The 16,357-nt window shown below is 40.7% G+C and overlaps 1 protein-coding gene across 1 annotated transcript in view; it reads right to left on the bottom strand.

Annotated features, from left to right (window-relative positions):
- Window positions 1-7,111: 7,111 nt before the first annotated feature.
- ELMOD1 (ELMO domain containing 1) overlaps window positions 7,112-16,357 on the bottom strand; it is a 140,176-nt gene continuing 130,930 nt past the window's right edge. The window contains exon 12 of the mRNA XM_075198832.1: window positions 7,112-7,406. Coding sequence (XP_075054933.1) covers window positions 7,345-7,406 — 62 coding nt within the window. The 3' untranslated portion in view covers window positions 7,112-7,344. The remainder of the gene's footprint in view (window positions 7,407-16,357) is intronic.

The raw sequence follows: 16,357 nt of genomic DNA, 5'->3' as shown, positions 1-16,357 counted from the left end.
TCTGTTCATCTTTTATTACTAACACAGATACAGTCTACAGTATAGGGAGGTAACCCAGGCATCCCAGCCATTGTGGAACTACAAATACCACTATTTGCTTGTGGGTGGTGGTAGGCTTAACTCCTGCTTTGTAGTGTCATTGGATCACCCAGCTGTAGCTCAATATCCTTCACCTTAGGGCAGGGTTTCCCAAACCCAGTCCTCAGGGCTCCCCAACAGTGCAGGTTTTCCGGATCACATGTGACATAATTAGGACCACCTGTGGATCTGTTACAATGTGTCAGTCAGTAATGAATACACCTGTGCTCCAGCAAGGAGATATGGAAAACCTGCACTGTTGGGGAGCCCTGAGGACTGGGCTTGGGAATCCCTGCCTTAGGGTCTTTTGGATAAAGGTTAGTATTACACTTGCAGGTGTAATACCAGGAAGTGTCACATAGATGTAGCAGGTGAAACAAATGTACACCAGATTAACTGATTTATGAGGTTGATTTATTTAATTTACAACTTTTTCTTCTACAGCATAAATCATTAGTGGCTTTTATAGTTAAAATCAATCAATTTATAACATTTTGATTTGCAGTACATCCCTTGACATTAAATCTGTCTCCACATTTTACATGTACTTCCCCCTCCAATGCAACATGGTTTTGCCCAGGTTCAAAGTTACTCCTTTTTCATGCTTTGCTCTCCTTAATGACTCAGGCCCTCAGATCTTTAGCTGGGATAAGGAATGTCCTAGATCAACATGGAATTTCAGTGTAAAAATAAAGCTATCAAGTATTTGTGTACTACATGAAAAAACACCCAGTATTTAACTTATGTGCAAAAAAATAAACTAATTTGCACCCCTTGCATTGTAACATTGTTTGTCCCAGAGAATATTTACTCCTTTATTTGCCTTACTTTCCTTAATGACTCAGGCCCTGTTATTGTTACCCATTTCTGCATTCTGTGCTGCATCCACACTGCAGTTTCCCCAATAAAGTGCTTATAATCTCACTGGTTCTGACTCTGTTCTAGATTACGTTAAAAGTAATGATAAATGTTGTATTCAAGTCACCGCCAGGACCCTCTCTAAGTAAACACTCAACTCGCATGCAAGTCAAGCCAGTGGCATCCTGCTCCGACATAACATTCCATCTTATTTTTTTGTGATCTCTATCGCTGCATCTGTGCTCTCCCTGGCCGCTATATCTCTGCCCCAGAGCTCAGGCACACTTCAGCGTTCACAGTACTGGCTTGGACAGGAACATGAAAGGACTGGACTCACATCATACGAATGGTCTGGCTCTGTCAGGCTTAATAAATGGTCTCCCAAATGAATCATCATCGCAGTCTGAATTCTCCATGCTACACATGAACTTTTTAAACACTTTTTTAAACACTGAGGAGCGTACTTTGCACGCTCCTCAGGTTCCACACTCACACATCTGGGGACATTACACATACTGTAGAGCCTAATTTATTAAGCACAGTGAATGCACACCGCACCCAAGTGCACCTGGATCATCTGCCCAGTGCACATCATGGTGTTCGCCTTCACTTCACACTTGTGTAAATATTACGTCAAAGTCCAACCTCCTACCACCTAGATCTTCCTTTTTCATTGCATTAAATGTTCTTGCTTTTATCCTAAAACACTGCACATTTTGAAAAAACATGTCCTGAAAAGCTTTAATGTGCATGTACATTTTTATTACATTGCCCACAGTGTGCCTAGGAATACGCTTCTCTGCTAAGGTGCTACATCAAGGTGCAGAATGGGTCCCATTAAAATTATAGGACAAGACACAAAGACCACAAGCTCCAGGCTGGTGATCATTAAATACACTCTAATAGGGAGGGTAAACAGTGATCTCTAGCAGATAGGCCAGGACTTTTTGTACAATCAAAAATTACCATCGTTTTATCAACAGAAAGCGACAATGGGGCCCACGGATAACTTAGAATAATCATGGTTTTGGCTGGAATGCCTCAGTGCTTGGACCACATAATGGGTGTGGCTTCACATGAATGTGGTTGGGCAGATGTGGTCTGTGATTGGGCAGATCAAAGATATGTTTGAGTAGATCTCTTTAACTAACTAAAACTCATGTATACAGGGAAGGAACTATCGACCGTGTACTGTACTGCATATTTAATTTAGATGTCTTTTAACAAAGAAAAGGACCAGGGGTGATTTCAAGGGGGTTTTACAGTATTGACAACCGGACATCTGTTTACAAAAATACTCTACATACCATTCATATTCAGATTCTATAGATAATTTTTTCATGTGAGAAATTTACCCCCAAACTCTAATCCTAAGAATCACCTTCTCTGATCGAACAATCCATATGTCTTTCATATGTACTCCACAAATAGATCCCACTGGTGACCACTTGAGTAAAATCACTAAAACACAAAGTATTCCATAATGAATATAATATAATAGTCATCAAAAGCAGAACTTACTCAAAGGGCCTGATTCATTAAAGTACGTTAGGCAAAAGTAAGCAAGTAAGGCAAAACCATGTTGCATTGGAGGGGAGGTAAATTTAAAATGTCAGGACAGATTTATAGTTTGGGTAGGGTATATCCTAAATAAACTTTATACTTCAGTGTACAAATAAGCTATCAAGTATTTGTGTTCTACATGAAAAAACAGCCAGTATTTAACTTATGTGGTATGCGGATGGCAGATGGAGTAAGCTGTACACTGGCTCAGCTCTTTGCCCAAGCTCCCACTTTTCCTTATTCTCACAGATATAGCGCTTTGGATATTTCTAAATACTGTTGGCAAATGTCCCAGCAGCGCTAAGGATTGACTTCTTACCAAAAAACAAGGCTGTTTTAGGATCTACAGAACTACCATCACTGTCCAGCTGTCCACAGAGCTCAACTGTCATTGCTGCTTCAACATCGATTCAGCTGCCCACTGAGCTCAGTTGTGATCGCTGTTACCACCTCTGTTTGGCTGCTGGACCCTCCGCACCCAACTGTCAGCATCCTCCTGGACCTCTTCGTGTCAGAGCAGAATCTGCCTACTCCATTAACCCCAGCCAGAGGGCAGTAGAGTATCCTTCACCTCTTCCATTGCCCAACACAATTTGGATCAATTATTACTTTCTACTCTCTCATTACCTACCTTAGCTAATACACATTCATTCAACATCTCTGCATCATGCACCTACTCAATTTACAGTCTCTCCTATCTACTGTCACCATACTTCTCTCCAAACTCCTCTTCTTTCTCCTTCATCCTATTCCTCCCTCCCCAATTATGATTTCCCCTTCACTACTTCCCTCCTCGCTAATCTGTACACATGAACTATTTTGTCTTCTGCAACCGTACTCACCAGCCTACACAAACAAAAATAAACCACACACCCACAAATCCTCCTTGCATGTCCTCTTTCACACCCTGCTCCTTCTCATGGCTGCTGGTGATATCTCGCCTAACCCTGGGCCCCGTACAATCCCCATTATCTTCTCATGCTAGTCACTGCACCCTCATTCTCTTCCTTTGAAGTCCACACTATCCGTCTATTTTATCCTCTCTGCCTTCATGTTGATGTCATTTATCACCCCCCAGGTCCAGTTTCCTAATTCCTTGACAACTTTGTGGCCTGGCTTACTTAGTTCCTATCCTTTGACCTGCCTACACTCATACTAGGTGATTTCAACATTCCTATTGATAATCCCACTGTCTCTTCTGCCACTTAACTTCTTTCACTTACTTCCTCCTTTGATCTCTCACAATGGACCTCATCTCCCACCCACTGTGATGGACACTCCCTTGACCTTGTCTTCTTCCGCTACTGCTCCATCTCCAGTTTCTCCAATTTAGCCTTCTCACTCTCCAACCACAAACTCCTTTCCTTCAGCCTCAACTTAGCTGATGCCCTTACGTGTGCATCCAAATACACACATACAAAACGAAACCTAACTATTCTTAACCCAATCTACGTCTCATTTTCACTAAAACAACTATTTTCTCCAATGACTGTATTGTCCTATCCTAATCAGGCTGCCTCTTTCTATAACAAAACACTCACTACAGCCCTAGACAATGCAGCTCCAGCTACTACATATAGTCTCTGACGATCTAAACCCCAGCCATGGCACACCATAAAGGCCACTACCTACAAAAGTGCTCCCACACTGCAGAGCACCACTGGAGGAAATCTTGTTCCTATCCCGATTTCCGCCACTATAAATTCATCATTTCATCTTACAGCACTGCCCTTTCTATTGCCAAAACATTCTTCAAATCTCTAATATCCACCCATTCTTCTAACCCACGTCGCCTCTTTGCCATCTTCAACTCACTTCTTTGCCCACCTGCACCTCCTCCTCCTTGCTCCCTAACTGCCCATGATTTTGCCACCTATTTCAACGACAAAATTGACACCATTCGACAAAATATTTTCTCATGCCCAATCCACTCACTCCACTCACTCTACCCACCTTTACCTACACTCCCCAATCCACCTTTAATTCATTCTCTCCAGTAACTGAAGACAAAGTCTCTGCACTCATTTTATCATCTCACCCTACAACCTGTCCACTTGACTCTATTCCCTCTCAACATCTCCGCTCCCTTTCCTCCACTGCATGTCCACCTTTAACTCACCTCTTCAACCTGTCTCTCTCCACTGGCACATTTCCATCCTCCTTTAAACATGCGGTCATCTCACCTATTCTGAAGAAACCAGCCTCTCTCTCCAACTACTGCCCTATTTCTCTCCTCCTATTTGCCTCCAAACTACTTGAGCGATTAGTGTACAAACGTCTGTCTCACTTTCTCTCCTCTCATTCCATTCTCAACTCTCTGCAATCAGGCTTCCGCCCCCAACATTCCACTGAAATTGCTCTCGCAACAGTGACCAATGATTAACTGCAAAATCTAAGGGTAATTTCTCCATACTCATTTTCCTGGACCTCTCTATTGCTTTTGATACTGTTGACCCCTCTTTTCTCCTACACACCCTTCACTCCATCGGCCTTCGTGACACAGTTCTTTCCTGGTTCATTTCTTAGCTATCGATCTGCTCCTTTAGTGTTTATACCTCTGGCCAATATCTGTTGGAGCGTCACAAGGCTCTGTTCTTGGTCCTTTACTTTTTAATTGTACACCTCTTCTCTTGGGGAACTAATTTGCTCATTCGGCCTCCAATACCACCTCTACGCTGATCACACCCAAATCTATCACTCTTCTCCTGACCTTTCTCCTTCTGTCCTATCTTGTGTAACCAACTGACTTTCTGCTATCTCCACATGGATGTCCCAACGTTACCTAAAGCTCAACATGTCCAGAACAGAACTTATTATCTTCCCTCCTGCAGGAGTCACCACCTGCCCTCAAATTTCCCTCACTGCCTAGGTGTCACACGACTCTCACATCCAGACTCTCTCCCAGTCCTGTCAACTACACCTTATAAACATTGCCAAAATACGCCCTTTTATTACTCAACATGCCACCAAAATTCTTATCCATTTTCTCATCAACTCCCATCTTGACTATTGCAACCTCCTGCTATCTGGCATTCCTGACACCCATATATGCACAATTCAATCCATCATAAATGCTGCTGCAAGATTGATCTTCCTCTCCTTCCCTTCTGCCCTCTTAGATCTACTTCTGACCTTCACCTTGTCTTCTCTCTGGTAACCACCTCTCACTCCCGTCTACAAGACTTCTCCCGTGATGTTCCCCACTTATGGAATTCCCTATTACGCTCAATCAGACTTTCCCACAGCCTTCAAATCTTTAGATGCTCTTTGAAAACTCATCTCTTATTTAGAGGTGACCATATCCTTGATTACACTATTTACACTGATGCACCTTCACATCTATTCCAATTTCCACTAGCTCCTCTTGTTTCAGCTGTACCCTCTTTAGAATATAAGCTCTCTAATGATCAGGGATAATGATCTAATGATAGAATATAAGCTCTCTAATGATCATACCCTTTGTTTTCATGTCTGCATTTATTTTGTCTACCTTGTATGTCCTAGTTTTATGTTTTTCCTGTTTTCCCTACTGTACGGCGCTGCGGAGCACTGTGGTGCCCTACAAATCTACGATAATAATAATAATAATAATAATAATAATAATAATAAACTCATTTGCACCCCTTGCACCCTTCCTTGCATTGCAACATAGTTTTGTCTAGAAAACTTGATAAGCAAACTTACTCAATGTTTTGCTTATCTTTCCTTAATGAATCAGGCCCTTTAAAGTCATAAGTCCTGGAAGGAGGCCTCTTGTTTTATAGAGGGGAGACTCGTCTTTCATATGATTTGTTGCTTAGGATCTGTCAAATGAAAAATATAAGAAAAATAACTGTCTTCAGCCTTTGTTTAACTAAGTCTTAATCCTAATCCTTACATGTACCTAATATTAGTCTAAAGTTGAATTATGAATCTACGTTAAACTTTAACCCTAGATCTAATTATCATAAACCTTAATCCATGCCTCAATCCTAACCATAACACCTGCTCACGACCTAATCTAAAACCTAACAGAGTTCTCATACAGCATCATTAAGTTATAATAATACAAGACAACCTGGCAATGTATTTGTGGCAGAGGAAATGGAATGAAAACAGTTTTTCTTATAAATATCCCAGTACATGAGAGGCTGTAATTGTTTATTTTCACATATTTTGTAAAACTTAAGTTACCTGGTGATACTGTTGATAACATTTTTTTCAGATATAACATTTTACTTAATTCTACAGGATGTCATATAAAGCAGATACAGTCACAGACAAAGCAGCCCACATTCACTCACGGGCAGCCGATATGTGCTGAGCACAGAACAGTCAGTAACATATAAACACTCCAGTTCTTTCATATATAATATACAGCTCAGAAACACACGATAAATGTCAAAGTCAAATAGTCATCGTCATCATCGTTGTTTATTTATAGGGCGCCACAGATTCCGTAGTGTCTGACAATCTTTACAGAAATGACATACATGAATACAGCAGGAAGAGAAGCAAGAAAATGGATAAGCATTATAACTAGAGATCCTCAGGCTCGCTTTTTTGAAAACCAAGCCCATCCGAACTTAGGGGATCCAAGTAGGCTCACGAGCCGGCTCTTTATTTTCACGCGTCCTCGGATCTGAATCGAAGCAAAACGTCATCGTTGTGTTGACGGATCTCGTTGGTTTTGGATTCCATAAGTACCTCCCTCCCCAGGAGATCCAGCGCCATTACTCACACAGAAACAGGGGTAGCAGTGTTCTTGTCACTCTCCAGTCTCCAGTGACATTGCTCAGTGCCATTGCTCACACAGAAACAGGGGTAGCAGTGTTCTTGTCACTCTCCAGTCTCCAGTGACATTGCTCAGTGCCATTGCTCACACAGAAACAGGGGTAGCAGTGTTCTTGTCACTTGACAAAAATTGACTGGAAATTATTGGAAATTAATGTTTATCAGGTTAATAATAATGTAGGGATAAAAAAAAAAAGCCAAATTATGTGATTTTAGCCCAAAAAAAATAGGTATTTTAGAAACAATTGGGATCCAAAACCAAAACACACAAGAGTGGTTTTTCCAAAACCAAAACCAAAACACAAAGTTAATCCAGATCCAAAACTAAAACACGGGGGTCAGTGAACATCTCTAATTATAATATACTCGTGAATACAATTACACAGGAGGGCAAAGTCAGGTACAAATAGAGAATAAGCGATGTGTGAACAATACAGATACGGGCATGAATAGCACTCCTGTGAGTAAACAATCAGCATAGCACTCAAAATATAGAAAAAGATGTGAAAAGGATCGAGGTAGATGGACAATGGATGGAGATGGGACGTAAGGGGAGAGAGGACCCTGCCTGTGAGAGTTTACATTCTAAATACCGGACATCAATTTGGAGTATCATGCCTCAATTACCGTATTTTCCGCACTATAAGGAACACCTAAGAGCCTTACATTTTCTCGAAAAATCGGCCGTGCGCCTGATAATCCGGTGCGCCTTATGTGTGTACTGAGTTCCCAAATCTGTTAAAATGTTGTTGTGCGACTTTGGTAAGCGCTCCTCTTGATTGACTGTCTAACAAATTTCCCGCTGACACAGGGATGTAATACGTACACTACGTACGCTGGTTTGTCTAAGGACCCCCGAAAATGGCACCAGTGAAGAGACATGCCTACGAGGCACAATTCAAACTACAGGCCATCGGTTGTAAATGGGAATAAAACAGCTGCAAAAGAATTCAACATCAATGAATCTATGGTTCGGAAGTGGAGGAAGCAAGAAAATGAACTGCGCCAAGTTAAGAAGACGAAACAGAGTTTCCGCGGGAACAAAGCGAGATGGCCACAGTTAGAAGACCAACTTGAGCAATGGATTATTGAACAAAGAACAGCCAGGAGAAGCGTCTCTACAGTCACCATTCGACTGAAGGCAACAACGATAGCACAAGACATGATGATCGAACACTTTCAAGGAGGTCCGTCTTGGTGCTTTCGTTTTATGAAAAGGCGTCATCTCTTCATCCGCGCAAGGACTACCATGGCACAGCAACTGCCAGCGGATTACAAAGAAAAGCTGGCCATCTTCCGCACCTACTGCAGTAACAAGATTACCGACAAAAAGATCCAGCCCAACCACATCACCAACATGGACGAGGTCCCCCTCACTTTTGACATCCCCGTGAACCATACTGTGGAGAAAAAGGGGACCAGCATGGTATCGATACGCACCACGGGGCATGAGAAGTCGGCTTTCACTGTTGTTCTTGGTTGCCACGGTAATGGACAGCAACTACCACCTATGGTCATTTTTAAGAGGAAGACGCTGCCAAAAGAAAAGTTTCCAGCTGGAGTCATCGTTAAGGCCAATCAAAAGGGCTGGATGGAGGAGGAGAAAATGAGAGAGTGGCTGAGAGAGGTGTATGTAAAGAGACCGGATGGTTTTTTCCACGTATCACCGTCCCTGTTGATCTGCGACTCCATGCACGCCCATCTCACCGCTACTGTTAAAAACCAAGTTAAGCAAATGAATTCGGAGCTTGCCATCATTCCGGGAGGATTAACAAAAGAACTCCAACCTCTGGACATTGGTGTAAACAGGGCGTTCAAAGTGAAGTTGCGAGCGGCGTGGGAGCGATGGATGACAGACGGCGAACACACCTTTACTAAGACTGGGAGGCAGCGCCGGGCGAGTTACGCCACCATATGTGAATGGATTGTGGATGCCTGGGCTAAGGTATCGGCCTTAATTGTTGTCCGAGCTTTCGCAAAAGCCGGCATCATTGCTGAACAGCCACCTGACAACGAGACTGACTCCGACAATGATGAGAGGGGACCCGGCATGTTTGATGGCAAAATTGCTCAGCTGTTCAATTCAAACACAGAAGATGAGGACTTTGATGGATTTGTGGGAGAAGATTGATTAAAAAAATAATGTGAGTGTATTGTTAATAGTAGAATAAAGTTCTAACTAAACTCACTGTTTTGCTTCCATTACCTTTTTTTTTGTAGACCGTATGTTTTAGCATGCGCCTTATAATACGGTGCACCTTATGTATGGGTTAAGTACAGAAAAAGACCCCGTAATTGAGACTGCGCCTTATAATCCAGTGCGCCTTATAGTGCGGAAAATACGGTACATTTTAAAACTATCTTTCTCCATACTGAACCTGCCATGCTCTTTACATAATTGATTAGCAGTGCTCATCATAGTGATATGTCTGTGCCTATAGCAGTGCTCATCATATTGACATATCTGGTCTGACATTATCATTAAGGAGCAGCAATTAAGTACATTGATCACTGTCTGGTTTTTGGCACTTTCTGGGTAATGGTTTTCCAGATAATATATCCCACGCCGTGATATGACCTTCTCCCTGGTGTAGAATTACTGGTGATCTATTCAAATAGTTATTAAGACAGCTCTTGGCGTTCCTAATATTATAGAACCTTGTGACTAACTGGTGGCTCATGGGCTGAATGCAGCGAACCAGCACTTCACCTCCAGTCCGGGCCACAGGTCTTTAATACCAGGATGTAGAGGTAATGTTAGATAAATATTAGATCAGGAGGGTTTGAAAATACGAGCAAGCAGTACTGTAATGTGAGCCAGAAGCAGTGGGAACCTATTCACAGTGTGGTTCTGAGGGAGCTGTCAGATAATATCATAATGATGCTGTCTGGCAGCTCCTGTAGCAATGTATTATCAGATATAACCAATGCCCCCGGCAGAAGAAAACAGCAGCGACTTACATAGCAACAGGTAATGGCATATCAAAGCAAGTGAAATACTACAAGGTAATAATCATGAATTCTTGTCATTATCAATATAGAAGGATCACTGCTCTTCCCTTAGTGTATAAAACAAAAAAAAAAAAGGTAATGGGGCCCTGCACATAAACTTATAGTGTAGAGATTATAGATGATCATAAGACCTACATATATGATGTCCCAGCATTTATTCACTCATGTCCCTGAAGCCTGGGGGCGAGGATATATCCATGAAACATAGAAGCAGAGCAAGAGGTTTACATGATCCTGGTCAACTGTGAATTTGATTTTCTATTGTTAAATACTCTAAATGTGATTACCATATCACTTTATTGTAAATGTAATTTTATACAATTTATTTGTTGTCAAAAAATCACTTCACGTATTGGGAGTTATTTTATCCTCCTTGTCTCCATTCTACTAGTATCAAAAGATCTTCATTGTTCTTGTTATTCCTTTTGATATAAAGTTTTTCCAATGAAAACTGAAATGATTATAACAGAACTCATCAAATATATGCAATGACATCAGAATGCATCAAATACAGTTATGATATACAGAAGATAATACATATATAACTCATACTATAGCATATGCTACCCTATAGTTTTGCACCTGGTCTACACTTCGATAGCAAGTGACAACTGGATCAAAATTTAGTTTGTTTTGTGCCAGTCAGTGTATTTTAACAAATACAAGAGTTGAGATAACAACCCTAGGTATCTGAACACATATATGGGTTATTACAGAAATAATGGGTGTTGGATTTATTCAACTACTGAATGCTATAAAAATGGGTTGGACGCCAATAGTTTCTGAGTCACTATATGGAAATGTACTAAGCAGCACAGCGGCGCACGCAGGATTTTTAAGGGAGGGGTTTCCCCCCCCCACAAAAAACATATAGAGAGACCTGCTGCGCATGCGGCCCCGCATGCGCAACAGCTCCATTTCAGCGGCACTGCACTGAACAGCATCCGCGGCGCTGTCAAAGAAGCGTCCGTGGCGGTACAATACAGCATCGCCGTGGACGCTTCTTTGACAGTGCCGCGGCTGCTGTTTAGTACAGTGCCGATATGTAGGGACACTGTTGTTCGCGGAGGGAAACCCCCCCTGCGTGCGCCCCTGCAGCATTTCCCCAAGCCCAAGATCCATATAAAGGAGTAACAATGCTGACCAAGGGTTCTGACCAACTTAATCAGAGAAAAAAGACCTGGAATATACTCCACTTGGGTCACCACAATGGATTTCTCGGTTCTACTGGAAACATGTAAAATGTAAGCCACACTCTCACCCACATATTTTAAACGTTACATCCACACCCTCCCTCCAGAGATCTCCTCCCTTGTGGGTTTGTCACTTGGTCACGTCACCCGCTGCTTATCTCAAACTTCCTTTACAGTTGTAAGCACAGCAAGCACTGCCATTTAAACCTTTATTTTAATGCATATTCCTTATATTCCTTATTGCAACAATGGTTTCACGTGAATCCTTGAATGTACAGTGCTCCAGATAGGTTAGCATGTACCATATAATCCCATAGCATTTCTTCTCTCCCGAGAAAAGATAAACTGATAAAAAGGAATTTTCTTATACATACTTAACCCCTTAATGCAGAATGTGAGAGTATCCTCCTGGTTGAAGAATACACCTTATTAATTTCATCGTAAATACTACACTATATATTTTCTTGTTTCCCTTTGTCTTTGGGTGGTTCTGAGGGAGCTGTCAGATAATATCATAATGATGCTGTCTGGCAGCTCCTGTAGCAATGTATTATCAGATATAACCAATGCCCCCGGCAGAAGAAAACAGCAGCGACTTACATAGCAACAGGTAATGGCATATCAAAGCAAGTGAAATACTACAAGGTAATAATCATGAATTCTTGTCATTATCAATATAGAAGGATCACTGCTCTTCCCTTAGTGTATAAAACAAAAAAAAAAAAAAGGTAATGGGGCCCTGCACATAAACTTATAGTGTAGAGATTATAGATGATCATAAGACCTACATATATGATGTCCCAGCATTTATTCACTCATGTCCCTGAAGCCTGGGGGCGAGGATATATCCATGAAACATAGAAGCAGAGCAAGAGGTTTACATGATCCTGGTCAACTGTGAATTTGATTTTCTATTGTTAAATACTCTAAATGTGATTACCATATCACTTTATTGTAAATGTAATTGTATACAATTTATTTGTTGTTAAAAAATTACTTCACATATTGGGAGTTATTTTATCCTCCTTGTCTCCATTCTACTAGTATCAAAAGATCTTCATTGTTCTTGTTATTCCTTTTGATATAAAGTTTTTCCAATGAAAACTGAAATGATTATAACAGAACTCATCAAATATATGCAATGACATCAGAATGCATCAAATACAGTTATGATATACAGAAGATAATACATATATAACTCATACTATAGCATATGCTACCCTATAGTTTTGCACCTGGTCTACACTTTGATAGCAAGTGACAACTGGATCAAAATGTAGTTTGTTTTGTGCCAGTCAGTGTATTTTAACAAATACAAGAGTTGAGATAACAACCCTAGGTATCTGAACACATATATGGGTTATTACAGAAATAATGGGTGTTGGATTTATTCAACTACTGAATGCTATAAAAATGGGTTGGACGCCAATAGTTTCTGAGTCACTATATGGAAATGTACTAAGCAGCACAGCGGCGCACGCAGGATTTTTAAGGGGGGGGGGGTTCCCCCCCCCACAAAAAACATATAAAGAGACCTGCTGCGCATGCGGCCCCGCATGCGCAACAGCTCCATTTCGGCGGCACTGCACTGAACAGCATCCGCGGCGCTGTCAAAGAAGCGTCCGTGGCGGTACAATACAGCATCGCCGTGGACGCTTCTTTGACAGTGCCGCGGCTGCTGTTTAGTACAGTGCCGATATGTAGGGACACTGTTGTTCGCGGAGGGAAACCCCCCCTGCGTGCGCCCCTGCAGCATTTCCCCAAGCCCAAGATCCATATAAAGGAGTAACAATGCTGACCAAGGGTTCTGACCAACTTAATCAGAGAAAAAAGACCTGGAATATACTCCACTTGGGTCACCACAATGGATTTCTCGGTTCTACTGGAAACATGTAAAATGTAAGCCACACTCTCACCCACATATTTTAAACGTTACATCCACACCCTCCCTCCAGAGATCTCCTCCCTTGTGGGTTTGTCACTTGGTCACGTCACCCGCTGCTTATCTCAAACTTCCTTTACAGTTGTAAGCACAGCAAGCACTGCCATTTAAACCTTTATTTTAATGCATATTCCTTATATTCCTTATTGCAACAATGGTTTCACGTGAATCCTTGAATGTACAGTGCTCCAGATAGGTTAGCATGTACCATATAATCCCATAGCATTTCTTCTCTCCCGAGAAAAGATAAACTGATAAAAAGGAATTTTCTTATACATACTTAACCCCTTAATGCAGAATGTGAGAGTATCCTCCTGGTTGAAGAATACACCTTATTAATTTCATCGTAAATACTACACTATATATTTTCTTGTTTCCCTTTGTCTTTTGGGTGAAATACCGAGGAATATAACCATGACCAACTAAAAGAACTACACATATCACTGGAAGATTCTGTTAAAGACTTTTTGTTTTTGGAATCTTGTGGAAGGAACATTCTAATAATCTCATCTTATCTTTTACTATATTGGATCTCTGTGAGAGGAGTTATAGACCTGTATTTTGGTTTCACCTTTATGTGAAATCATTTTTAAAAACTGTGACTGTTCTAAGATATATTTTTCTATTTTCACACCGGGGCATTGTAGAATCTACCTGTTTCTGATGAGAGGACATTCATCAATAGAACATTAAAATATAGTCCACGTATTAAATGATAAATTAAATCACAATAGATTTTGTTAATAAAATGTTGCAACTCTGATGATGCATTACTGAAACTGAAGAGCAACACAAAATATTCATAAAGTCCGCCTGGAGCATTTACAGCTGTTTTCTACACATTCCCTTTCTTTATGTGGATTAAATTATAAGATTCTCAATTTTTGGGCATTTTTTGCTGTGCGGAGGGGCGCACATCAAGTATAGAATGTGGAGGTAAAAAGGTTGCTGCACAGCAAGGCGTGGCCCCTAAAATGTACCCTCTCTACCCTTTATCTCATTTCAATAATCTTGCTCTCCATTTGAAATCTAATTTTTAGACCGCTCTGCAAAACCATGCAAACCGTTGTGCATACTCTGCATGATACATAGAACACCCTAAAACAAAGATATCCCATGTGACGATTGCATATGGAATTGTTCAGAAGAAACATGTACCTCATTCAGTCTTATCACTGCCATCATCTACAAAGTGAATGCCAGAGAAGACCTATAGGGAATTGTGCCATCTAGTGGAAAGAGTACAATAGTTTAAAATCATAAAGTAGCATATACAGTAAACTATAAATATCTAACTATAGATATCTATCTATCTATATACACCTATATATATATATATATATATATTATTATTATTATTACCATTTATTTATATAGCACCAGTAATTCCGCAGTGCTGTACAGAGATCACACTCACATCAGTCGCTGCCCCATTGGGGCTTACAGTCTAAATTTCCTAACACACCCACACACACACAGACACACACACAGACTAGGGTAAATTTGTTAGCAGCCAATTAACCTACTAGTATGATTTTGGAGTGTGGTAGGAAACCGGAGCATCCGGACGAAACCCGCGCAAACACGGGGAGAACATGCAAACTCCTCACAGATAAGGCCATGGTCGGGAATTGAACTCATGACCCTAGTGCTCTAAGGCGGAAGTGCTAACCACATTATATATATATATATATATATATATATATATATATATATATATATATAAACATACAGATACACATATGTATATGGGTGCATTTCCTTCAGAAATGTTAATTAAATAGATATTTCAAATTAGCTTGAATTCCTTTATGTTTAATTTGAAAGTAAGCGCCACATCCAAGGTCAGTAGATATGCCCCAATTAATCAGATTTACTCAAACTCATATAACCTTTGCAAGGTCGTATCATACTGGAGTTTTGGAGATGAGGAGAGATTTTCTGAACCCTTGCATGCCTTCAGACACATTAAAGAGTATATTATTCCAAATCTGCCATTTCTTAATGTGCTCAGGTTTTCACACTAATGTATTCTAACTACAGGATCCTGGGCTGTATGAATCCAATGAAAAGTGATTGATTAGTATATCTATGATTATCACAATCAGGATTTAAATCAGCTGATTCACTAGGCCTAGGTTATTGCAAATAAGTGGGGAGAACCGTAGCAGAACATGATCACACTTTGGCAATAGATTATATTGACATGTGTGTTCTCGTAGACATAGTAAAATACTTTTTTGTTAGGGGCTTATTGTCACTAGAACCTAGCTTATTACGGTGATAAAAAAAAAAATTGCAGAATATTTCAGTTCCACTAAAGTGAAAAAAATGTTTTAAAAAGAGATACAATTTTCTAAAAAAAGCAAAAAAGCCACACAAATCTTTATATATTTAATTCTTTGAATAAAGCATTTTTTTAATGATTTTATTTTGTAATGAGTACTGTCGCGATATTTCTTAGAGATACAATGGCAATATTATTGCCGTCACTGACCCTTTAAAGTATAGGGTAAAATGATAAAAACAAATCCTATCACCAATTTTTGCCCTTTGATAAATCTACTCCTAGGCAAAATACTTTTTTCACTAAACTTTTCAAGCAAATTGAGCGACTGGCGCAGGGCCATGTTATCATGGGAGGTGACTTTAATGTTACTTTTGATCCGGCTCTTGGCAGGTCTCCCTCTTCCTCCTCCCGGCGGGGTATCTCCTCCTCTCCTGAATCCTCCAGCTTGTCCAATCTCCTTATACACCATCGTTTATACGACTCGTGGAGACTATGTAATGCGGTCGCTAGGGATTATACCCACTTCTCAGCCCCACATCAACTTTACACACGCATAGACATGTTACACATTTCACATTCGCTCGCTCACCATGTGACACGGGCAGACATTACCCCCCTCTCCTGGACAGATAATTCGGGCGTATCCAT

Source organism: Mixophyes fleayi, chromosome 2, assembly GCF_038048845.1.
Source record: "Mixophyes fleayi isolate aMixFle1 chromosome 2, aMixFle1.hap1, whole genome shotgun sequence".
Taxonomy (NCBI): domain Eukaryota; kingdom Metazoa; phylum Chordata; class Amphibia; order Anura; family Limnodynastidae; genus Mixophyes; species Mixophyes fleayi.
This window is presented reverse-complemented; position numbering and strand designations above follow the sequence as displayed.